The sequence below is a fragment of the Tursiops truncatus genome, chromosome 2 (assembly GCF_011762595.2).
Source record: "Tursiops truncatus isolate mTurTru1 chromosome 2, mTurTru1.mat.Y, whole genome shotgun sequence".
Lineage (NCBI taxonomy): Eukaryota > Metazoa > Chordata > Mammalia > Artiodactyla > Delphinidae > Tursiops > Tursiops truncatus.
The window spans coordinates 42,928,532-42,955,583 of record NC_047035.1 but is presented as its reverse complement, the minus strand read 5'-3'; the positions used below and the strand labels follow the sequence as shown (position 1 = coordinate 42,955,583).

Here is a 27,052-nt window from a genome sequence, read left to right as displayed (position 1 = left end):
ATAGTTTTGGTCCTGGAGTCCGACTGTCTGGGTTCGAATTCCTGCTCTGCCACTTACCATTTTGAGAGGCCTTGGGCACATGATTTAACCTCTTTCGCCTTCGGTATCCTCATTTGTAAGATGGAGATAATAATACTTAGTTCATAAAGTTATTGTGAGAAATGAATGGGATTATATACAGCAAACAGCTAGCAAACAGAACTCAACAAATATTAGCTCTAGGTATACGCAGGGGAGTAAAATTATTAAAAGAGAGTGTATACAGTAAGAAGAAAAGAGGTCTGAGGGCAGGGCTGTGGAGAACATTTAGTTGTGCTGGGTTGCACAGTATTCTCTCCATTTCTTGGCCACTGGGAACCTTAAAATATGATCTTTTTTGGAAATAGAGTCTTTGTAGATATAATCAAGTTAAAATGAGATCATAGTGGATTAGGATTGGGGCCCTAATCCAATGACTGGTTTTCTTTTCTTTTCTTTTTTGGCTGCATGGCCCAGAATGCGGAACTTCCCCAACCAGGGATTGAACCCACACCCCCTGCAGTGGAAGATGGAGTCTTAACCCGGAAGTCCTGGTTTTCTTATAAGAGGGAAATTTGGACACAGAGAGCTATGCAGAAAGAAAATGTTGTGAAAACGCTGGGAAGAGAACGTCATATGAAAGCACAGAGACACAAGACCAGGTGACAACAGAGACAAGAGACTGGAGTGATGCATCCACAAACAAAGGAAGACTAAGGGTTGCCAGCAACCACAAGAAGCTAGAAAGAAGAAAGGAAGTATCCCCCTAGAGCCTTCACAGAGAGCATGACCTTGCTGACACCTTAATCTCAAACTTCTAGCCTCCACAACTATGAGGATACATTTCTATTGCTTTCAGCCACTCTGTTTGTGGTACTTGGTTATGGCATCCCTAGGAAACTAATATAGCTGGTGAGCAGTCAGGGAAAACACAGAATGGATAATAATACTTTATAGTTTCAAAATACAATGTCAATTGATCCTCACAACTACCTTGAAAAGTAGCAGGACAGTTTATATATAAGTAAATGGATGATCAAAAGTATTAGAGACTTGACAGAAGGTGGCAGAAACAGAATTTGAGAGAGGAGTCCTGTTCCAACACTCTGATCCTAGTTAGCAAAATGCTTCATCCTTTCTCAACCTTTCTGAAGTTTCCTTTCCCATTCACAACTCCAACATCGTCCTCTTACCTCTGGCAACTCAATTTCAGGAAGGCCACTGATCAGTGAATTCTACTAACGTCACATTTACCAAGCTTATGCATTGCATAGCTTTAACTCTTATTATAGAAGGACCTTATCCTTCGGTGGGGAGGTTCAGGCACGTGCAGTAGGTAAGAATGACACACTGGGGGAAAACAGGTCATTCCCCTTTCTACAGTCATAGAGACAAGGCACCAACCTACGCCACTGACTCCAGTTTTCACGGGCAATTTCAGCATAAAGAAAACAGACCTAACCTAACTTTTCTCAGGTTACACAGTTCCTCAGTTTTAGAGTAAACAGGAACCCGATTCAATGTTCCTTCCATTAAACCACCTTGATTGTTCCTCCACAGACAGATTTGTAGATGCTACTAATTTCTTCTAGATTAAAATTAACTTTCAGCAGAATGACCTCCAAATAAAAATTTGTACGTGTTCTTTTCTAAGGCATCAGTAGTACAGGCTTTGAAATCAGAAAGTCTTGGGGTCCAATCCTGGCTTGGCGGTGGGGCACTGGGAACATTACTTCGGTTCAAACACGTAAGGAGGTAACACCTACTTCCGATATTTCTTGCGAAGAATAAATGATAGGCAAAACACCTGGCACAGCAAATTTTGTCCCAAGACTGCAGGAATCAAAGCTTTTGGGGTTGTGACTTCTCTCAGCGTCCTCTGCAATGGAGAGGTTCAGCGGCCTAACCACAGAAGCTCTCGAAAGGACCCCAGCCCCTGCGCCACTTGAGGGCGTGTCCGGAGGGAAGGACCCAGGGGTTGACTCCGCCCCAACTCGGGGCACCCGGCGCGCCTGATCGCCTCGGTCCTCTGCATCCCCCGCATCTAGATCAGCAGCTGCCTGCACCCGTACCTTCCTAGTCCCCGGGACGCGAGCTCCTGCGAGGGTTCAAAGCCCGACGCGGAGTGAGGCACAGCCAGGGACAGCCCGGGCCCCGTGCGCCGCGGCCACGCGAGGCCCCCGCCGTCGCCACCACCTGCGCGCCGTCGCCCCAGCCCCGCCCCCGAGAGCCGAGAGCTGTTGGCAGCCGAGGTCTGGCGACGCCCGTCTCCTTACCGGCTTGTTTACTACCATGCCGCTGTACGAGGGCCTGGGGAGCGGCGGAGAAAAAACGGCGGTCGTGATAGACCTGGGAGAGTCTTTTACCAAGTGAGTGGCCGCGGCGCCAGCTGCAGTCGTCCCGAGGGGAGGGCGGGTAGCCGAGCCCCAGGCCCAGCCCGGGTCCTCGTCGCAGGCCCCAGAGGCGGCTTGTTCCGTCTCCACTTCTTCCCCCAGGACCCGCAAATGACGGCCCTCGTTACTTACACCGTGGGCGATGCAAATCCCGGGAATCCGGTGGAGTGGTCAGGTTCTGACTCCTGGAGAGGCCCAGGAGGCTTCGGGAAAGTTGCCTTCGTTGTTGCCCCGGTCGTCACCCCAAACTGAATGGACTCTTTGGGGTCATCTATACAGGGGATGACAGCGATGACCTAGGCCCCGCTTATCTGGCTTTATCTGCTTAGGGAGGTGGCAACCGAACTGTCATGCTTGATGACGACCTCCGTTATTAAGCATTTATTGAAAAGAGATGCTATTGGTGTTGGAAATTCAAATATGTTTAAGACAGGGCTACTGCTTCCCAAGAGTAGGAAGTCGAATTAGGAAGGCTGAATGCATGAAAAACTGAAACCCTATAGATAATTCTCTAAAGAGTCTTCGTTGCTCCCACCCACCAACTCTTAGATTAGGAAATTTAACATTTTAAAAGGCAACTTGTAAACACTAGAATAGTGGTTTTCAACCTTTTGGATGGCATAGATCCCTTTGACGACCGAAAGAAAGCCACAAATACACAAACCTTAAAATATTTGCACACAGTTTCAGGGGTTGGTGGACCATCGCAGTGGTCCTTGGACTCCGGATTGAGAGCCCTTGTACTGCTCTCAAGAAAAAGGAACGTGACAGCCAGAATTGCATCTTCTATCTGAAATGGAAACATTTGAAAAAATTTTGTATGTCTCTGAACAGTGCCTGACATGTAGTATGTGTTCAATAACTATTTGTTGAACAAGTGGTCAAAAGAGCCTATTTCAGAATTGGAGGGAATTCCCTGGCGCTGCAGTGGTTATGACTGGGCATTTTCACTGCCGAGGGCCAGGTTCAGTCCCTGGTTGGGGAACTAAGATCCCACAAGACGCCCAGTGCTGCCAAAGAAAAAAAAAAAAAAAAAAAACAGGAAAATTGGACTTCAGGTGCTCCAGAATTGGATTAAACATAGTCCTTGGTTCATGTTATTCTCTTACTGTTCTAAGCAAGATGCTCCCATAATTATATATTTTTATTTATCTTTAAAGGTTTATTTAAATACCATAGTAAGTACCTTGAGGCTGACACCCAAAGATAATTATTTTAGGTATGCTGTGGCAATGAGAAATGGAACTACTATATAGGAGGACGGTTATTGACAAAGACAACAGGAGGGTGATAAGATGAGTTTGTGCATCCTGGGGAATTTGAGGAGCACTGGTACAAGTCAAGTAAACATGGGGATGTGACTAAAAGAAGATGGAGAGAGCTATTTGGGAATAGGAGGAGAGCAGTACTGAAAACCAGACAGGACAAGGAAAGATATTAAGACTAAACTTACATGGCAATCCTTTTTAACAACATTTTTAGCAAAGTTTTGTTTTACGTGAAACAGAAATGGAAATACTTAAATACTCTAGAAAGGAGAATAGTTTTTTAAAAGGGATGAAATATTTTATGCAATTTAAAAAATGATAGCAGTGAAGACTAACAATATGGGCAGAATCTTATTTTATGAATTCATGATGTGTGAACAGTGTGATTATAATTATGTCACATATGCATAGTTTAAAAACTAGACCAAAGGAAATGCATCAGTATGGAAGCTGATATTAGAATGATGGAATTATGAGTAACATGAATTATAGACATGAAGTCAGATAGTGGAGTACAGATTCAGGACTGTAGAGATGTGTTACCTAAAATTCAAGTAAAATTAAAAACAGAAAAAAAAGTAAATGCGACCCTAAAATAATACACTGGTTTATTTCACTGTCATTAATTTGAAAAAATTTTATTTTTTACCTTTAATACATAATTATGAATAGGTGGTATTAACTTTTCCCTAGTTTTTTGTCCCTTTGAATACATCAGAGATGTTTCTAGTTGTTTTTGTGACCACTGCTTTGAAAAAAATACAGAAAAACTTGTTTCTGTGACAAATATATAAAAAGAATGTTATAATAAGTTGAATTGTTTCAATTTTCTATTTATTTGTAGATGTGGATTTGCTGGAGAAACTGGTCCAAGATGCATAATTCCTAGTGTGATAAAAAAAGCTGGCATGCCTAAGGTATTTTTTTTATGACAAATTAGGAAAATAAATGCTGTACTGTAAAATATTTTTAAATGTGACTTTAAATAAGATTGATTAGAACAGTGCTAAATGTATAGCTTAGACTGTATTCCAAGAAAACTTTTTTGATTCTTTATTTAGGTTTAATTTTGCATACCATAAAATTCATCTATTTTAAGTGTGCGATTCAGTGATTTTTAGTAAATATATCAAGTTGTGCAGCCATCACCACAGTTCAGTTTTAGAACATTTTTGTCATTCCAGTAGCATCACTAATGCCTACTTATAGTTAATCCCCATTCCCACCCCGAGCCCACCACGGATGTTCTTTGTCTTATAGATTTGCTTTTTCTATTTAATGTATATAAATGAAATTATATAACATTAAGAGAAAGTTTTTGAGCTCAATAAAATAATTGCCTGAGCCTTGTAATGTAATTGTAGAATCATTTTATTCTTACCCTGTTCAGAATATGAGCCAGGTCCTCATTTCTTTATCTGTAATTCAAAAGACCTGTGAAAAACACAGTTTTTAAAAGCAAGTCTTGCCAAAGTTAATTTTGTAGAGTAGGAATTGTAGAACAATAGAAAGAATAATTTTACATGCCATAAAATTTGCCTGTAAAATCAAATACAGATTTTTCTACCATAACTTAATATTTGCATTCCTGAAAAACCTCTTCTTGATAGCAAACAAAAACAGGTTTTGGGGAAAAGTAGGTTGGGGTAGATTATTTAAAACCCATGAAACTTTGTAATCCGAGCATTAGAAAAACAAAAATTAATACCTCAGGAAAAAATTGGAATAGCTTTGAGTTGCAATTGAGTGTGGCTGGAAACTCTCTTGGGGACATATAAAATAAAATGAAATAATTGAAACTGTTGGTTGGTGGGTGCTGAAACAATGCAGATATAAAAATGAGCTCTGAGCCTCTCTGACTGTTGTTAAGGTGGGACCAGGAAGAAATGCAGCTCAGTAAAGAGTCTTGAAGGGGTCCACTCTGTTACGGGAGCCCCTGGTACACGGGATCATTTAAAATTTTTAAAAATAGATCTGAAAGAATGCTGATTTGTGTGACCACTGAGTTGATGACTTTCTTTACCTTGATGAAGGTTATAACTCTGCTGTCATCATTTCAGCTCCTCTTGCCTAATATGAACTGTACAGCCTTCACATCATATAGACATTATTCCCTTATTTAACAAATATGAGCATATTTGTTTTCATAAAAGCACATATTGGAGCAAGATACAGTAAATGGAGCCCTTGTGATGTGTTAGTGTTGACTTAGCACCCATGGTTTGGTAGGGTTTACTTTAGTGCTAATGGTGCATGTTTTCATTTTTGCCACACATATTTATGAGCTGTTTGCTTTGTTCCTGGCACTGTATCAGTTGAAGGAGGATATATCATAAGCAAGCCAGAAGTAGTTCTTGCCCCATGGAGTTTGTAGTCTAATGGGAAGGTAGACATTTTACAAGTAATTAAGTGGGGTGATGCTACAGAAGGAAAAGTGTCAATGCTTTGGGAGTAAATAACAGGGACTGAACCAAGTCTGGAGTATTTGAGGAAGCCTTTGATGCTTTTTAATTGATGCTGCTTTTTATCGGTGATGCCAAAATAATGTCAGATGGAAGAAAAATGTGATGAGTACAGCTCTTTACTTACTGTGGACACAGATTTTTTATTCCATAAACCAAAACATTTTGTCATCTTGGACATGCCAGTTCTTAAACATTTCTAATTTAAGTGATTATATTTGATGTTTGTATCTATTCTCAATACAAATTGCTTTTGACTTATTACCAGAAAATCCATTAGAAAAATAAATAAGCATGTTTTAGTTTGAGATTATTTTATTATTATAAATTAATAAATCATTTTAATTTTTTATAGCCTATCAAAGTTGTACAATATAATATCAATACAGAAGAATTATATTCCTACCTAAAGGAATTCATCCACATACTGTATTTCAGGTAAAATGCAATTGTGTTTCCCTCGCCCCCCAGCTTTTCCTAGTGCCCAGCCTACTGATATTTGGTTGTATTATTTCTAATGCAAAAAAAAGGTTAATTTCCATTGCCATTTTAACTTTCTTTCAATCTTTTCAAAAATATATTTGAAGACTAGGAAACTAGCAAGCATAAGGAAATATCGAAAATAAGTCAAATGTCTATTAATAAAGGGGATTGGATAATTTAATTATTGTACATCCATATAGTGAAACACTATATTGTCATTTAAAAAGTTCTGTATCTATATGTACTGATACAGAAAGATGTCTTAGATATTCTGATAATTGAAAACATGTTGCAGAAGAACATCTATGGAATGAATATTTTTGTTAAAATATATGTGTGGACATACACAATAATGAAAATCTATAAACTGCTGTAAGTGAAAGTTTCTGGGTAGTAGAGGTATATGGTATTTTTGTATTTTCCAAGTTATAAGCTTCTATAATATTTGGAGTCTTGTGAGCATATACTACTTTTGTAGCTTAAAAAAAGAAAATATCTTTTTAATGGCTCAACTCAGTATTCATAATAGGCTATAGTTTTTGTTTTCTGAGATAAACGAGTTAATAGATGTAAATTTCCTGACACAGTACATGGCACGTAGTAAGAGTTCAAAAATGTTATCTTTCTGTGGCATATATATTGATATATTCCATGGACTACTACTGAGCCATAAAAAACCCCCGAAATTTTGCCATTTGCAGCAACATGGATGGATTTGGAGGGCATTATGCTAAGTGAAACAAGTCAGACAGAGACAGACAAACACTATATGATATCACTTCTTTGTGGAATCTAAAAAATACTACAAACTAGTGAATATAACAAAGAAGAAGCAGACTCACAGATATAGAGAGCAAACTAAGGGCTACCAGGGACAACACAGGGGTGAGGGAGTGGGAGGCACAAACTACTGGGTATACGATAGGCTCGGGGCTGTATTGTACAACACAGGGATAGAGCCAATATTTTGTAATAACTGTGAATGGAAAATAACCTTTCAAAACTGAATAAAAAATTTTAAAACATTTAAAAATTTAAAAAATGAAAATGTGATCTTTCACAGATAATAAAATGAAGATGTCTTTTTGTTGTAAAGCTTCTTAAGTGAAGGTGGTACGATTTCTCTAATCTTAACAAATTGCATTATGTACCAAAATAAATACAAACTTTTATTTACTTTTAAAACAAAACTATCACTTTTCAGGCATCTATTGGTGAATCCCAGAGACCGCAGAGTTGTGGTTATTGAGTCGGTATTATGTCCTTCCCACTTCAGAGAGACACTCACTCGTGTTCTTTTCAAGTATTTTGAGGTACCTGTTTTTTATTTTGTTGTTTTTAGTAGGTACTCAAAGCTTAAACTAAAAGGTCCTCATTTTATTTCCTTCATTGGAAAGAGGAATTGGATGACAAAATAAACTGAATCCTTTACAAATTGACCGTTTATTTTCTTTCTTTGTGTGGTTACTTCATGCGTAATAAGCATTTCATCTAATACTTAGATAATTGAAGGTTTCTTTTTATTGCTGTTTCCCTTGTTTGTTTAGTTTAGTACAGGTTTTAAGTTTTGGGACTTCTTTCTGAAATTAAAAGTTATATTCTGTGCTGTGAAGTTGATGTTTTTCTTCCAGGTCTTTTCTAGTTTTCATTGTTTAGTTATGCTGACTGTTCTAAATTCTCCAATTCTTTCATTTCAGGCTTTAAATTCCCCTTAAATGGAGTATTCAAATAATGTCTCCCATAGAGTAAGTGGGCAGTGCCAGGAGTGACTCTTATATCTTGATATTAGTAATATTACTTGTAGCTTTCATTTTATAGGAGTCAAGATTATTTTAAAGACCAAAATTATGACTTAAATGATTACATTTCATAGTAGGCCAGAATCTTTATTATTTAACTTTTTAAAAAAATCTCTGCCTTAGGAATTTAGAGTTTTTCAGCAATTTAGAAGAATGTATAAAATGTGTATAGTATATAAGAAATTAAGCACATGTAAATGTAATTTTCATACATTCTACTGAACACAAAATATATCAAAAATCACAATGTATTTATGAGATAAGGGCAGTTAATATTTAGTAAGACAGGCACAGAGAAACAGGTTACATACCCTCCTGTACTTACTGATGTCACTACTTCAGGAATTTGGTTTGCAATAGGGAGAACACAAAACACAGCAGGAAGTCACTTTAGCTCTTACCTGAATAAAATAGATGATTTTCTGTATTTTTACTTGAACTTAGCATTTTAGTTATATTTATGTTAGTATGCTTATCTGGTGTATAACCAGAATACCTGCTGTGCTTAGATAAAGGAAATATAGCCATTATTTTGTTTGCCACTTGGTTATTATGGACTTCCATATTTCGATTGAATATTTACCTGATATTTGGGATGTCACCAGATCTGGCAAACTTTCACTGAAAAATGTCACTTAGAGCTAAGGATTTTTGTAGTTCTTCAATTTAATTTTAACTGCTACATTATAATATTTTTAGAATATAGTTCATATTGTGAACTTTGTGAATGAGGACAATCAAGAATTCTTCTTCTCTATTTCTATTTTGATGATAAAGGCATCTCTTTATTTTTTAAATTTAGCATCTTCCTTTGAATGTATGTTTCTGGACCTCTTCTTTTATCCTTTTCAGTTTTCCCTCCAAAAGAGAACTGAATTAATTAAAATGCTTCATAATTGTCATTTCAGAATGAAAAGACTTAGAGAACTTAAAGAGTGTTTCTATTCGTTACAGTGTATTTTGTTTATTGTGTAAATTCAAATAAATCAACTAATTCTTAATTTAGTGCCATAAAATGGTTGAGTAGGTATCATAATTATGAATTTTTTCAAATATATTTGAAATGTAAGGGAAACACCTTCAACTACTGACATTCATTCTGGTTTTGTTGTTGTTGTTTTGGATTTGTTGTTTTCTAGGTTCCATCTGTCTTGCTTGCTCCAAGTCATCTAATGGCTCTTCTTACACTTGGGATAAACTCTGCCATGGTCCTGGATTGTGGATATAGGGAAAGCCTGGTGTTACCTGTATCTTTTTTGTAAACCAGCTAATTTTGCAGTTTTTACTCTACTTTAGAATAATTAGGCTTATTACAAATTGTTTTTATTGCATCAAGCTATTTTGGGTTATCATGTACAAATAAGACATATGTGGAAAAAATTCACAGGATTGTGAGACTTAAATTTACTTTTTGTAGAAATTGTCATTATGACTTGGTCCCAATATAAACTCCAGAGATCAGACCTATTACGTTCAGTTTTTAAGAGGAATATCCGCTAATTAGGATGTGTCAAAGAAGATGGGTAGGATAGTCAAGTTCTAAGAAAAGATCATATGAAGAATAACTGGAAACAGAAATGAAAAAGTTAGGGACTTCCCTGGCAGTCCAGTGGTTGAGACTTTGCCTTCCAGTGCAGAGGGTGCGGGTTCAATCCCTGGTTGGGGAACTAAGATCTGACATGCCTCACGGCCAAAAAGCCAAAACATAAAACAGAAGCAATATTGTAACATATTCAATAAAGACTTTAAAAATGGTCCACGTAAAAAAAAAAAAGAAAAAGAAAAAAAGGCAGATGTAGATTAGTGGTTTCCAGGGTCTAGAGGGAGTGTAGAATAGGGGAATGAAAAATAAATAAATAAAAATAAAAAAATTAAAAAAGATAAATGAGAAAGTTAAATCAAAAGTTAAAACTTAAATGGCAACGTGAAATCTGCTTTCAAGTAGCTGAAGGGCTCACTGTGGAAAAGTAAATAGATTTTTTTTTCAATCTATTTCCTGAGGCTATGATGGGGGCAGTATGACAGCTAAGCTTCTTTCTAGTTGTATGATTTTGGTCAAGTAGCTTAATCTCTTTTGGGGTTAGTCTCCTCATCTGTAAAATGGGAATTATAATAATTCCACCTCATAGGGGCATTGTGTATCTTGAGTGAGATAATGTATGTAAAATATTTAGCGTAAGACCTAGCACGTAAATTGCACAGTAAGTGCTGTAGTTTTTATATCATTTGCCATTAGGAAGAACTCCCTAGTAATTTAAGCTGTTCCACAGTGAAATTACTGACTATAAACTGGTCCATTCCCCATCATTAGAAGAATTTAAGTAGAGTATAGGTAAACATCTCTTAGAAATGTTACAGTAGACATTTGCTACATTTGAAAAGGAGTTTGAAGTACATAAATGCAAGACTCTTGCAATTTTGAGACCTATATGTGTATTTATTAGAAGAAGTACTCATGGGAAGGAAATCAAGAATCATTAGCTCCTAAAGAACTAAACTAGGCAATAGCTTTTTTAAATATAAAGTATTTTGTGTGTTAGTCCCTGCAACAAAAGTATTATTCTCTTCATTATATGATTGAAAGTTGAGATGGTAGTTGACCCAAGTTAATATTAAGTGTATAGCCAAGATATAAACCCATGTTTGTCTCCAAAGCCAGTGCTCTTAACAATATACTTTTTTCTTTTTCATAAATAATGTACTTATGAAACATCAGCAAAAACAATATATAAAATAAAGTAGCAAACCTACAGTACAGTATTGTCCACTGTCCTCTCAGCTCTGATAGAAATACAGTGTGAGACATATGTAATTTAAAATTTTTCTAAGAGCTACAAATTTTAAAAGTTCAGGGGCTTCCCTGATGGCACAGTGATTGAGAGTCCGCCTGCTGATGCAGGGGACACGGGTTTGTGCCCCGGTTCGGGAAGATCCCACATGCCGCGGAGGGGCTGGGCCCGTGAGCCATGGCCGCTGAGCCTGCGTGTCCGGAGCCTGTGCTCCGCAACGGGAGAGGCCATTAGTAGTGTATTTTATCTAGCTCAATGTATTTAAAATACTATCATTTCAATATGTAGTCAATATAATAAATTATAATGAGATATTTTACAGGTTTTTTTTTTTATTACTAAGTTTCCTGTGTTTGCTGTGGAGGTTATTCTTACAGCACATCTCAATTCGGACCAGCCATATTTCAAGTGCTCAATAGCCACATGTGGTCAGTGGCTACATTGTTGGACACCCAAGCTCTAACGAATGAATTCTGTGTGTGTGTGTGTGTGTGTATGTATTTGTGTATGTATATGTTTAACTGTTTTCTTTGGAGAAGGAAAAAGACTCTGATTTTTCTGTAACTCTTTTTAAAAAAAGAAATAAGAATTTGCCAGCCAAGCTGATTTAGAACAATAATGCAGAGGTGAAGAAAATACTGAGGGAAACACATTTTACCTCCTAAAATAGTAATACCCTTGACTGCCTTATAGATATATGAAGGAATCCCAGTACTAAATTGTTGGGGAGCACTCCCCCTAGGAGGAAAAGCTCTTCACAAGTAAGTTTCTTGGCATTTAGCACATTTGCTTCACCTGTGCCAAAAAACATGCAATTTTTTTTTACAGTGATCAATAGAGGACTTGTAGTATGGACATTTAATGTTATTTATTCCATTCTTTACTAGCCTTGAGTATATTCATCTTTTAAGGGTAAAACCACTTTTATTTAAAGCATCATGATCTGTTATGAAGTAAAAGTATTAAATAAGAAAAGGATATCAGTTGCATTATTGTAATTCCAGTAACTTTTTTTTTTTTTTAATCTTCAGGGAGTTGGAAACTCAACTATTGGAACAATGTACTGTTGACACAGGTGCTGCTAAAGAACAGAGCCTTCCCTCTGTGATGGGTAAAATCATTATAAACTTTGAGTGGTTTACATTCCCTTTTCGTTCAACTCATTTCCCCCCCCCCCCCATTGCATAGCTATTCTCTTTCTCACATCACTCTGGTGACATGGCTCCAATTATAAGGTCATCATTGAGCTGTTAATCACCAAATCCAGTAGTTGAATTTTATTCATTCTTTCCAGAACTTTTGACATTATGGATTATCATATACTCTTTTTAAAAAAATTTTATTGAAGTATAGTTGAATTACAATGTTGTTAATTTCTGCTGCATAGCGAAGTGACTCAGTTATACATATATATACTTTTTTCATATTCTTTTCCATTATGGCTTATCACAGGATATTGAATGTAGTTCCCTGTGCTATACAATAGGACCTTGTCGTTTATCCATCCTATATATAATAGTTTGCATCTGGATTATCATATACTCTTTTTTTTTTTTGATACGCGGGCCTCTCACTGTTGTGGCCTCTCCCGTTGCGGAGCGCAGACTCCGCAGCCGTGGCTCACGGGCCCAGCCACTCCACGGCATGTGGGATCTTCCTGGACCGGGGCACGAACCCGTGTCCCCTGCATCGGCAGGCGGACTCTCAACCACTGCGCCACCAGGGAAGCCCTGTCATATACTCTTGTTATTATCTCTTCCCTTGGCTTTCAGGACTTTTCTTCCTTTATGGTTTTCTCTTATTTCTCCAAGTATTCCTTCTTAATTTCCTCTGCTCTTGCTTTCTCTGCTGATATTCTTCTAGCGGTTTATTTTTTGTTCCTTTTTTTCTTCCTACTGTCTTTTTAAAAGTGATCTCATGGGGCTTCCCTGGTGGCGCAGTGGTTGGGAGTCCACCTGCCAATGCAGGGGATGCGGGTTTGTGCCCCGGTCCGGGAGGATCCTGCGTGCCGCGGAGCGGCTGGGCCCGTGAGCCATGGGCACTGGGCCTGCGCGTCCGGAGCCTGTGCTCCGCAGCGGGAGAGGCCCGCGTACCGCAAAAAAAAAAAAAAAAAGAAAAAAAAAAAAGTGATCTCATGTGTTCCCGTAACTTCAGCTACATCAATATGCTGTTGGTTCTTAAGTGTATCACTGGGCCCAACCCTTCTTCTAAACTTCATATTCATAATTCCAATTGATTATTAGATATAAACTAGGCATCCCTCTCGGCACCTCAAACTTAAGACTTCCAGAAGTAAATACATTATCTCTTTCCCTAAATTCATTTTAACAAATCATGGTTAGATAAAGATAATATCTTACTGAGCTCCCATTTTAGATAACTGGGAGTTTATCAGTCCTTTCAATTCTCCCTCAGAAATCTCTTTTTCATCTCTTTTTTTTCTGTCCTCCACAACACAGAACATCTGAAAACAAAGACGTCAACTAGGCCCTCATTGCTTCTTGCTTGGATTATTACAGGAGCCTGCTTTTTGGACCCATTTAGTCTATTTCACACTGTTAGCAGGAATAACTTTCACAAAATTAATCTGATTACATTTCTCTTTTGCTTGAGAATTTTTGCTGGCCTCCACAGGTTAAAACCCAAATTATCTGTTTGATATGCATGTTTCTTCACAATCCGACTTTATTCTACCTCTTAGCTTTAACTACTAAACTCAACCCTTTGCACCTTATTTCAGCTACAGTAAATTTCATACATCTTCCTGGCACCATTGTTCTTCGACAACCCTGTGCCTTCATTTATACTATTTCTTTACCTGGGATGTTTTTCTTTACCTATTTGGGTTTTTGATCCCTCTACATGACTCAACTGAAAGATTATCTTGATTGTGAAACCTTCCTCATTTTCCCTAAGCAGAATAAATTGCTCCCTTCTCTGTTACACCCTCAGCAGTATTTATTATAGTACATATAACAGCCTCATTTACCTGATAACTGTTTCCCTCGATAGACTTTGAGAATCCCTGTCTTATTTATTTTTCAAGTGCCTGGGCACTGAATAAATGTTGGAAAGACAAAGGTGGGTTGTTAGGACATTTATCCTTGCATATATTGTTTTCCTGTTCTTCTTTAGGTAGTTAAGATAATAGCACATTCTTCATTCTGTAGATCAGATTATTATTTTTCTATTCCAGATAAACTTTGTTACCTTTTTAGTATATCATGATGACAGTTAGTTAATAAAAGATATCCAAAGGTAATAAGTTTAGTGTAGCATCCCAAGTTTTTTTTCTTTTTTTTTTTTTTTTTTTTTGGTGGCCATGCCACGGCATGCAGGATCTTAGTTCTCAGACCAGGGATCGAACCCATGCCCCCTGCAATGGAAGCGCGGAGTCTTAACCACTAGACCGCCAGGGAAGTCTCCCAGATGTTTTTTTTTTTTTTTTTTTTTTTTTTTCTTTTTGCGGTACGCGGGCCTCTCACTGTTGGGGCCTCTCCCGTTGCGGAGCACAGGCTCCGGACGCGTAGGCTCAGCGGCCATGGCTCACGGGCCCAGCCGCTCCGCGGCATGTGGGATCCTCCCGGACCGGGGCACGAACCCGCGTCCCCTGCATCGGCAGGCGGACGCTCAACCACTGCGCCACCAGGGAAGCCCCCAGATGTTTTTAATAAAGCTCTTCACTAAAACTATGACATTTCCTTAAAATTCTAAACTGTATGTTCTTGGACACCCCTTTCTTTAACCAACTGTCTTGGACTGTGATTCTAATCTTTCCCTCTCATATGCCCCAAAAGTCTTGAGTCTGCAATCCTAATAATTGAGGAATTAAATCATATCACTGTTTGCTGAAGGATCCACTTAGGAGGATCAGAAATGCAAATGTATTTTAAATATCTCTTGTCAAGGTCCTTAGCAAAGATTAGATATAAGTCTTACATATACTGGGATATCCTTAAGTGAACTTTGAATGAGCCTCTTTCATTTAGTATTTAGAACCTAGTTCAAAAAAGAATGAATATACTACCTTAAAACTTACAAAGACTAACCTAAGTACATTGATTTGAAAAGTGTACAGTTGAAAAGTAAACTATATATAAAATATTGTACTTCTTATTCTCCTTAATTAGCTGAAATTTAAATATGATTTTTCAAAGCCAGAGCCAGTGAATGCCTCTTATTTCTACTCCTCATTTGCAAAGTTTAAATGGCTGTGATTATTCCCTAAGATTGAAAAGTCCCTTCCCAAAGCACCATCTACGCCCAGCTAAAATAAGCCCTTTATTTTGAAGCCTGCCTTCCATGTTGCCTAAAGAAAACTGTTTTTCATATTACCAAATGTCTCTGGCACATGTTGGAATTTATTTGAATATTCCTAGAGAGAGTTTAGCACATGTGAAAAGTTACGGTTTTTAGCACTTATTCTTAAATTTCCAGGTTCTTATAATCTAGTTACATTTCTCTTATCTATTCATAGCCAGGTTTAAATCATTTTGGAAATCTTTATCCCCCTGTGAGATAAATTTTAATATTTAACAATAGGAGTCTTCAAACTTTTTGATCACACACTGACCGCATAGTAAAAAAATTTTGAGCATGTACCTGCAATACATATTTATGTCTATATTTATTTATAAACTATATGTGTATCATTATTACTATATTACAAAACACAGAGGTAAGAATTTGGAAAGGACAATATAATAAAGGTAAAATAATAATTCTCAAGTCATACTTACTAATGGTAAATTTTTTTTGCTCCCTCTCAGAATAGCAATGTGATTAAATATTGTTTATTATTTTTAAAAAGTTATGGCTTAACATTTTGAAAGTGTGGTTTTAATTTTATCTTAATTCTTAGTTTCAGTAGCTGTCATAACGTAAAGATGTAGCTAACAAGATACGTAGCTCCAGATGGAAGAAGTGCCTGATTACCCTTATTAAATCATTCCTTTTGTAGCTATAAATTTCTGTCTTCATTGATATAAATAATTTGTTCTTACAGATCAATCAGAATATTTTTACATACTTAACAATGAGTTAAAAATTCTGAGTTTAGAAGATTCTAAACTTAGAAAACTTTGTTTCTCAGTCTGACTTGGAAACCTAGATTTATTGGCAACAAAATCACATAACAGTGGTAACATATGCAAATACTATCTTCTAAAGTCATCCTGTATTATATAGGTTTCTTTGAATAGCTACTTTCTCACTCATTTTTTAAAATGTCACGTTTACCTTGAAAAAAATTAAAAGTCTGTGTGTGATCCTTTTTACAAATATGTATTAGGTTAGCATGTCACTGACAGTCATTTATTATCACAGAAAAGGTAAGCAAACTTGAAACTTCACTTTTTGTTAAAGAAAAGTAAATAGCTCATGTTTAAGCCCTACCATTTCTTCTAAGTACTTTAACACAGATAACCAGCAAATCTTTTTATGGTAGAAAATATTTTCTTGGTCAATTCCTATCTACTGCCAATTATTCTATGATATTTTTAAGGTCTTATTTTTATCAAATTTATGAGTATTAGTGACTTTCTTCAGCACCTTGTGCACATCTGGCTTCAACTTCCGTGCTTTGGCTTGGCTTTGAATGCTGAAGTTTCTTCCCTAAAAGCAAAGTTGAATTTTTTTATTTGGCTTTTAAAAAATTATGGTACTTCTAAATTTTTTTTTAGGTTGCTGAAATGGAAAATGGAAATGTGAATGCAATTTTACAGACTGTTTCTGCTTATAAAGTTCTGTAGTTCTAAATAAAAATTTCTGTTTTAGGTTCAATTCCAGAAGGTATCTTGGAGGACATTAAAGGTAAACTAAGTTCCCATTTTTGTCCCCTTCATCATTAAGTATTCATTTGGAGGGCAAGTGTTTCTAAGTATTTACACAGATATAAAATATATTAAATTCATAATGTAATATCCTAAAAATATTTAACATTTAGGCTATAGAATAACGTAAATAAAATATTGGTTTTTCTTCAGATTTATGGAAGCTTTTGGTATTACTTTTTTTTTTTGGCCACACCATGTGGCTTGCAAGATCTTAGTTCCCTGACCAGGAATTGAACCCAGGCCTTCGGCAGTGAAAGTATGGAGTCCTAACCACTCGACCACCAGAGAATTCCCTTTTGGCATTACTTTTGATGTATTATTATTTTTATTTATTTATTTATTTATTTTTTTGCGGTACGCGGGCCTCTCACTGTTGTGGCTTCTCCCGTTGCGGAGCACACGCTCCGGACGCGCAGGCTCAGCGGCCATGGCTCATGGGCCCAGCCGCTTCGCGGCATGTGGGATCCTCCCGGGCCGGGGCACGTACCCGTGTCCCCTGCATCGGCAGGCGGACTCTCAACCACTGTGCCACCAGGGAAGCCTGATGTATTATTGAAGAAACTTCTCAATGATAGAGTATAGAGAGTTACTAGGGAATTAGTAGTTTTCACAGTATGAATTAACAGTTACATTACTTATGAAAGCCACTGATTTTATGTTGTTTAGCATTTTTTTAAACTCTAGTATTTTAAAGGTCATTTTTATAAGGTCAGTCATTTTACTGATTTCAGAAATTCTACAGTTGGGTAAAGTATATTAGATTCACTTTAATAAGATATGTTACTTCTCCTTTGCTAGAGTGTATTTTTATGATAATATTTAAATTGAGTTTTCCGGTATTTTGATTCACTAAAAGGAAAAGCAGTTAAACTATAATGTAATGTTCTTCATTACTGAAAGTGTCATGTAAAATTAATACTCTAGAATATTTAATAGAGAATTAGACAATAATGGATTTTAGAGTTAAATGGGACCTGGAGGTAATCTGGTACAATTGGGTCCCTGAAATATTAAGTGATTTGTTCAGTGTCACACAATAGGTAGGGTTAGACCTAGGGCTGTAAAATGGATCTTGTTCTTCATTATATTGCTTACTTATGTTGTATAATTACCTAAAATCTCTTCAGTTATTATAAAATTTCAGTCATTTGTACATGCTTATTGCAAAAGCTCAAATAATACAGAAATATCTCAAGTGAAACAAATAGTTTCCCTTTCGTTCTTCCAGTCCTATCCCCCATGATGTAACAGTTGATAATTCCTTGGAATGTTTCTTTCCATATAGCTTCCATCTTGTGAAAAGATGTTCAACTTTCCCATTACCCAGGGAAACATCAGATTGGCAAAAATTTGAAAGATAGATATTTAGTATTCGTGAGATTATGGGAAAATTAATATATTGCTATTAGTAAGAATTGAAAATTAAACTCTTTGGAAAGCATTCTGACATATATATAAAAATTGAAAAGTGTGCATCCTATCTAAGAGTGTATGTTGAATGAAATTTGGTGACTTCATAATAAGGAATATCATATAGCTTTTATTTATTTGTTTTTTAAAATATTTATTTATTTAATTTTTGGCTGCGTCGGGTCTTAGTTGCGGCACACAGGATCTTTTGTTGCAGCGCGTGGATTCTCTCTAGTTGTGGTGCACAGGCTTAGTTGCCCCTGCATTGCAAGGTGGATTCTTAACCACTGGACCACCAGGGAAGTCCCACCATATAGCTTTTTAAAAGGAGGAGCTAGATGTATTGATTTGGAAGGATATCCATAATGTATTAAGGGAAAAAGCATGTTGCTGAATAATATGTACAGTAGGAACCCGTTTCTATTAAAAACAAATATGCAATACGTACACATACTCTTGCCCACTCATTTATATTACTTATGTAGTACCTACATTTTTTTCAATTATTTTAAAATCCTTAAGTGTAATTTATCTGTTCTTAGATTTTTAATTCAGTGAATTTGGTTTCCTTAAAGAAGAACACCTTCATATGCCAAGTATATAAGATGTAGAAGTCTAAGTATTTACCTTGCTTAGTTATGAGGACTTAAAGTATAAAATATGTAAATAACTTGAGCACGTAGCTTACTGTCTAGCATATTAGCATATTGTAAACTTTTTTTTTAAAATTGAAGTATAGTTGATTTACAGTGTCTCAGGGTACAGCAAACTGATTCAGCTTTATATATTCTTTTCTTTTTTTTTTTTTTTTTTTTGGCTGTGCCATGCAATCTATGGGATCTTAGTTCCCCGACCAGGGATCAAACACATGCATTGGGAGCACAGAGTCTTAACCACTGGACTGCCAGGGAAGTCCCCAGTTATATATATTCTTTTTCAGAATCTTTTCTATTATAGGTTATTACAAGATTTTATTGAATATAGTTTCCTGCGCTATACAGTTCTTGGCATATTGTAGATTCTTAACAAATATATTTTGAATTAGTAAATGAAAAGAATTTTGTATAATATATAAGTTTATGTCAGCATGTTTTGCAAGTCATTAACCAAATCATTAGATTTCTTGCTCTCTACATCAATTTTTAAAAATTAATTAATATATTTATTTGGTCTTCATTGCTGCACATGGGCTGTCTCTATTTGCGGCGAGCAGGGGCTACTCTTCGTTGCAGTGCACTGGCTTCTCATTGCAGTGCCTTCTCTTGTTGTGGAGCACGGGCTCTAGGTACACGGGCTTCAGTAGTTGCGGCACGCAGACTCTAGAGTGCAGGCTCAGTAGTTGTGGTGCACGGGCTTAGTTGCTCCGTGGCATGTGGGATCTTCCCGGACCAGGGCTGGAACCCATGTCCCCTGCAATGGCAGGCGGATTCTTAACCACTGAGCCACCAGGGAAGTCCCTCAACATCAATTTTGTCTCTACTTGAAAAAATTTTTTATTCCTTACCTATTTCTGAAAATAATTTGCACCCGCTTATTATAAAAGGTACTTTGCAACAGAAATAATCTTTAAAAGAATAAATGTTCATAGTGGAAGAAAAGAAGATAAAGTGTGCAAGAGGGAGAAAATTATCATCCCAGAAAACCCTAAACTAAGGAGTGTTACTGTAACTAAGACCAAAATTTAGCTTTGTGTTCTGACCAACCAACATTTTTAAAAAAGAATAGGATAGATAAGTAGGATTAGATATAAATCAATCTGGTTCAAAGAGATATGCTGTTCAATTAGAATGGCTACATTTTCATGCTGCTAAAATTTATTTTTATTATGGTACTCTTTATACAAGGAATATCAAAGAACATAAGTTTCCTCAAATATGGTTTTGTTTTTTTTTTAATGTGGCTTTGTGGAAGACGAACATGGAACATGTCTTATGATTCCTCAGTGAATGAAAAGTTTTTTATATGTGTATAAATTGTCATAAGCTAACTAAAGACGGAGATAGTTTATAAAATTGGAAGGAACAGGTGATTAACATGTCCACTTGAATAGAATTGTTTTAACTGGGACATTGATTCAATCACAAACCATAACAACTAAAGACGGAGATAGTTTATAAAATTGGAAGGAACAGGTGATTAACATGTCCACTTGAATAGAATTGTTTTAACTGGGACATTGATTCAATCACAAACCATAACAATGTCTCCTTTTCTTTTAAGTGCGCACTTGCTTTGTTAGTGATCTGAAGCGTGGACTAAAAATCCAAGCAGCAAAATTTAATATTGATGGGAATACTGAGGTAAGCTAAAAATAAATGTATATTCTTTTTTTCAGAGGTTGTAATTTGTATACTTATGCTTATGATACTTATATTTCAGCGTCCCTCACCACCTCCAAATGTTGACTACCCATTAGATGGAGAGAAGATTTTACATGTCCTTGGATCAATCAGGTTAGACCTTAATTTTTATGAGCAAAATAATGAACTAAAATAAATTTTTGGCCTGAATATTTGTATAAGCCTTTAGTATTGTTGATTTAATAATTATGTGTTTTTCATTAAGCCTCATCACTCGTGTTTATTTTTATTATTCGACTTCTTAATGTTTTAAAACATAAAAAAAATTTTTTTTCTATTCTTCAAAGTAATTCAGAATCAACCATTCTTTGAGATGGAGAATAAAGTATGATACTTTAAAACAGGATTCATCAGACTTTTTCTGTAAAGGACCAAATGGTAAATACCTTAGGATTGGTGGGCCATATGGTCTCTGTTGCAGCTACTCAGCTGTACAGTTGGAGTGCAGAATCAGCCATAGGCAATGTGTAAATGAGTGAGCATGACTTGTGTTCCAATAAAACTTTATTTGAAAAAACAGACAGTGGGCTGGATTTGGCTTGCAGGCCATAGTTTGCTGACTCCTGCTTTAAAACATTGGCTTGTTAGAAAGAATGCATTCTTCCAAATATACTAAATCTTTAGGACCAGTTAGTAATTCACCTTTTTATTATTCATTATTCGGTCTGATGATGCAATATAAGTTGTCAAGGACTTACATGATTATATTGGTAACAATGTAATTTTTGTTTATACCCAAGCTATATAAAATTTGTATTATAAAAGTTTCATCTGTAAAATACTAGATCAGAAGATGCACAGAAAAGAATTATATAAATATAGAAGATCCTGTTAGATTTTGAGATAATTAACATAGAGGTTGAGATACTAGAAGGATGAACATAAATATACAGATGTTAAAGATAGTAGGTTGGGGAAACAAAAAAGTCAGAATGTAACACTTTTTGGTAGTAAGTTTTTATCATTTTACCTTTTAGTTAAGTTATATTCACTAATTTACTACGTAAAAATTTCTCCTGATTGTTTAGTGGAGCCCAGAATAACAGAAGAAAATAAGTGTTTATTTTCTACCATAATATTTCATTGCTTAAGTGATAATTGTTAAATTATGTCATTTCAATATCAAATTAACTGACAAAGATTTGGGAAAAGAAAACTGATGCTTTGTGAGTATTTAGCTCAACTGGTAGAAGCAAAAGTATGCAGGCATAGAGGCAAGTGGCTAACTAACTGTGAGTGAGTGAGTGTTCAGCATACTGTAGATCTCAGTATACTGTACTAACAAAATCGACAGTTAGGAAGTAGGTTGAATATCAGGAAGAGAATTTTATGTTTTGAAAAAGATTCAAAACTCTTTAAAGTAGTATGCATAGTATAGTCCCAGTTTTATTTTAAAAGATATTGTATGTATATGTATATGTATAGCTTTATATTGCATTGGTTAGGGTTCAGTTTGTTTACCAGTTATACAAACCTGAAAATAGTGGCTTCAACAGGATAGAATTTGTCTGTCATTTAAAAGAAGTTCAGAGGTAGATAGTCCAAGGATGGTATGATAACTGCTACCAGTGACCCAAGCTTCCTTCCACCTATCATCTTTGAGGTGTAGCCCTTGTCCTTGGGGTCCAGGGTAGTTGGTAAAGTTAGCTACTCCATCCGTGTTTCAAGCATGCAATCCTAGGAAGGAAAAGAGAAAAATGCTTCCTCTCCTTTTAAAGTGGACTTTCTAGCAGTCCCACATACTACTTTTGCCTCCATCTCATTGTCCGGTACTTAGCTATATCTAGCTGCAAGGGAGGCTGATAAATACAGTGTTTCAACTGGGGAGGGGCATTGTATCCAGCTTATAGGAGTTTTATCTTTTTTTATTTTCAAATAATTACAGATTCACAGGAAGTTGCTAAGATAATATAGAGAGGTCCCATGTACTCTTCACCCAGTTTCTCCCAATGGATACATCTTATGTAACTATAGTACAATATCAAAACCAGTAAATTGGCATTGGTGCAGTGTGTATATATTGTTCTGTGTAATTGTATCACATGTAGATTTCCATAATCAGCACCACCACGATCAAGATATAGAACTATTCCATCACAACAAAGATCTTCCTTGTGCTACCAAAAATAACCCTAATAGTTCTATATCTTTTAATTTGAAAATGAACAGGCACATGAATATTTTATTAGGCAACTAGCCATCTTTGCCATGTATTGTTTTTAAAAACAAAGAAATACTTTGGGCTGGGTGGGGGAGGGTCTTGTTTGGTTTCAAATCTGTTGTATCACTACTGATCTGCTTGTTGAATTCTACCAACTATTACAGAATTTCGCTCCTTTTCTGTTATTAGGTTTAAGGTGGACAAAATATTTGTAAATCTATACATAATAATAATAGTTATAGTTAGTACTTAGGGAGTACCTCCTATGTGCCAGGCACTGTTCTATTAACTCATTGAATCTCTATCACAACACCTGTGAGGCAAGTGCTATTATTTTTCTCATTTACAAATGCAAACACCTTGTGTTTTAACCATTACTCTACATTAATATAGTACTGGTACCTAAAAATATGTCAGTAGAACTAATGGTATATACTATGTCATATTATGTGATGCCAACAAAACACTGTCTGTTTTTAATCTCATTAGAGATTCGGTTGTGGAAATCCTTTTTGAGCAAGATAATGAAGAGAAATCAGTTGCCACTTTAATATTGGATTCCCTTATGCAGGTACTTTTATTTTGTAAAAGGTTTCAATTTATGAATACAGACCTTTACAGAGAAATTTTAAAAATCATATTGTCTGTATTTTTAATTTTAGCCATTAGTTACATTTTTTAGCTTTTATGTGAAGTTTTATAGTTAATGAGTTTTACTTTGGCACTTATATATGGTACCCACAACATTTCAAACCCGGGATAATACGTTCTATAGACACATCATGCATTTTTTCCATGACAATGATAACAGATTTTTATTTTGTACCTAGTATGGCTTGTAGTTTCTTCAAATGTAGGTTTGTGTAGTATGAAGTTTTTCATTCCACAAGGTATATGTCTCTTTTGTTTAATGACTGTGGGACCATAGAACTCCTATAAAATACTATCACTTTGGGAGATACTGTCTACCTCTATGGCTCTACTTGAGGACTTTATGAAAAACATAACATCATTGAAGGACTGTAACATTCCTGATGCTTAGAGAGAACTGATGTGGAAACAATTTTTCTAAGAATGTTATCTTCCCACTCGATAACAGGCTCTGGATATAATGGATATAGTACCTTAGAAAAATCAGGTTTCCACATGTTTTCCTTACTAAAAAAGAAATGAAAAGTTATTTCTTCTCATGTTCTTTGCTCAGCTCAGTCATTCTACCCTGAAAATGAGAATACTCCCATATTACTACTATATTCCCTGTGGAATTTAAAAGTCTACACTATTAGCTTTTTAAATCTTTAAGGATTTATATAAGTACATGATAATATTATCATGGGGTTTATTTGCCACTTGAAAAACTCTTGTCAAAGAAACCTTGCTGTAGCCCTTTCTGAGGGGTGGGATGAACTAGGAGATTGGGATTTACATATATACACTAATATTATAAAATAGATAACTAATAAGAACCTGCTGTATAGCACAGGGAACTCCACTTAGCTGTGCAGCAGAAACTAACACAACATTGTACAACAATTATACCCCAATTAAAAAAACAAAAAGATAAAAGGGCTTCCCTGGTGGCGCAGTGGTTAAGAATCCTCCTGCCAGTGCAGGGCACACGGGTTCAAGCCCTGGTCCGGGAAGATCCCACATGCCGTGGAGCAACGAAGCCCATGTGTCACAACTACTGAGCCTGTGTGCCACAACTACTGAAGCCCATGCGCCTAGAGCCCGTGCTCCACAGCAAGAGAAGCCACTGCAATGAGAAGACCACACACTGCAATGAAGAGTAGCCCCCGCTCGCCACAACTAGAGAAAGCTCGCACACAGCAGCGAGGACTCAATGCAGCCAAAGACAGATAGATAGGTAGATAAATAGATTAATTAATTAAAGAAAGGAAACCTTGCTGTGGCCCTTTTTTGTAATACAAATGATCACCTAATAATGTGTATATTTTCTTAAATTCAATCAAGCATTATTTATAGTTAATTCTTTTTTTCTTTCTCTTTAATAACAGTGCCCAATAGACACTAGGAAGCAACTAGCAGAGAACTTGGTAGTCATAGGTGGCACGTCTATGTTGCCAGGATTCCTCCACAGACTACTTGCAGAAATAAGGTATTTGGTAGAAAAACCAAAATATAAAAAAATACTTGGCACCAAGACATTCAGAATTCATACTCCACCTGCAAAGGCTAATTGTGTAGCCTGGTTGGGAGGTAAGAACTGCTTTTTTTTCTTTTTTGTTTTTGTCTTTGTTTTTGTTTTGTCCATACCATATGTCTTGCGGGATCTTAGTTCCCCGACCAGGGATTGAATCCAGGCACCCCAGCAGTGGAAGTGTGGAGTCCTAACCACTGGACTGCCAGGGAATTCCCAAGAATTTCACTTTTAAAAATAATGATTATATAGTAATTGGTTCCTGAATGACATTACTAATGGTTATATTAGAACAGATGATTCATTGTTCAAAATTGTGTACTTAGTAAACTAATAGAACTATTAAATAATTTTCTTTGAACATTTACTTTTCCTTAAATTATTAGTTTTCAGAATTATATACTTATTTCTCTTATCATTTGCACTTCTATTTTTTTTTCAGTGAACTCTGTCCAATTAAAGTCATCCCGCATAATGATAGTGATAGCTATGCATTTATTTTAATTATGCTACCATTGCTTAGAACCCTTGTTTTAATTCCTTACAAAGCTAATTTGTGAGCCATATATGAAAACTGATCTCTTTATTTTATAATTACACTATATTTTGTGACTGAGTTTATTGAATGTTTTAGGAAATGATAGTTTTATTAGTTTTATTGAAATACGGAAATAGCCTAATAAAGAGACTACTTTGAAGAGAGAACAATCATAGATGTGTATATTTGTGTAAGTTCTGATATGTGTCTTATGATGCAGTTACAGCTCATAGGTATCAGGATCATTTAGAGAGAAAAAACAAGTCTTGAGATTTAAATTGATACGTATTATATTTCTTATAAAGTAGAATTTGGTCAAAACGTAATTTTGATCTAGGAAGAATGGATTTGGTCACTAAGTTATTTTTTTGAAACTGCCTTGTGGGTCTTTATAAGGTCTTCAGCATAGACTCTTAGGATACTACGGTTGGCTTATTGAGTTTTGCACTGCTGTTTTTTTACTGACATATAATCTTAGAGTGTGGCAAAGAAAACTAAGATGATTATTTCTTGTGTTTACACAGAGTTGAAAATACTTTCCACCTTACTCTACCTCACTCTACCTGCATTTGAACACAGTAATACTTATCATTTTCACTATAATCTAGTTTAGAACATTTAAGTTAGTTTCAACACAGGAGTTATGGCTTAGCCTGTTTTTCAAAATATAGGATATAGAACAACTTAACCGGAATTAATTTGAAGACTGTGAATATGCATTACTGAATTTTACCTGTTCTCTCTTGTCATATAATGAAGTGGATGTATGTGTACATAAAATTTTCCAGTAAAAGTTTTTATATCAGCTATAAAAATATGTTTACCACACAGGAGCTATTTTTGGAGCACTGCAAGACATACTTGGGAGCCGTTCAGTCTCAAAGGAATATTACAACCAGACAGGCCGTATACCTGATTGGTGTTCTCTTAATAACCCACCTTTGGAAATGATGTTTGATGTCGGGAAGGCTCAACCACCTCTGATGAAGAGAGCATTTTCCACTGAGAAATGAAAGTTTGATTAAAATTCAGCTTTGCTTCTTTTCAAATATCAATTACAAGCAAACTGTACAAAGTATATGGGATGGTGTTAGAGATGACTTTAGTAGACGTGCAAGCGTTTCTGTAATTATACTTCACATTAGTATTTAATCATTTTGCCTTTGGTGTAATGGTAGAATGGTAGCTGATGCTTATTGAAATTAGTTGTATTTATATCAATAAAATATAGTAAAGCAGTTAATTTTGGAAGTTTGTTGCATAGTTCATTTTTCAAAAAGAATAAAAACATTGTCCCTCCACAATTCACATAATCTGTCCTGGGCATTGGAGACTTCATTAATTTCATTGTGTTCAACAATTATTTTATTTAAAGA

General features: G+C 35.9%; 1 protein-coding gene and 1 long non-coding RNA gene across 3 annotated transcripts; one reads left to right on the top strand and one right to left on the bottom strand.

The window, feature by feature from the left end:
• Positions 1-954: 954 nt before the first annotated feature.
• LOC117311043 (uncharacterized) lies at positions 955-5,237 on the bottom strand. Its single transcript, XR_004525056.2, has 2 exons — positions 5,061-5,237; positions 955-3,201 (listed from the first exon to the last, which is right to left on the bottom strand). It is a non-coding gene; the product is annotated as an uncharacterized lncRNA (long non-coding RNA).
• On the top strand, positions 2,255-26,919 carry ACTR10 (actin related protein 10). Of its 2 annotated transcripts, XM_004315096.4 has the most exons (13): positions 2,255-2,387; positions 4,524-4,596; positions 6,497-6,579; positions 7,829-7,937; positions 9,563-9,670; positions 11,906-11,973; positions 12,244-12,323; positions 16,988-17,023; positions 20,677-20,756; positions 20,836-20,909; positions 23,467-23,548; positions 24,996-25,197; positions 26,508-26,919. In XM_004315096.4, exons 1-13 carry the CDS (start codon positions 2,311-2,313, stop codon positions 26,687-26,689), a joined length of 1,254 nt encoding a protein of 417 aa, XP_004315144.3. In that variant the 5' UTR covers positions 2,255-2,310; the 3' UTR covers positions 26,690-26,919. The 2 variants fall into 2 exon arrangements, with proteins under 2 accessions (XP_004315144.3, XP_073656526.1); XM_073800425.1 differs by lacking the exons at positions 6,497-6,579; positions 7,829-7,937.
• Positions 26,920-27,052: the final 133 nt, after the last annotated feature.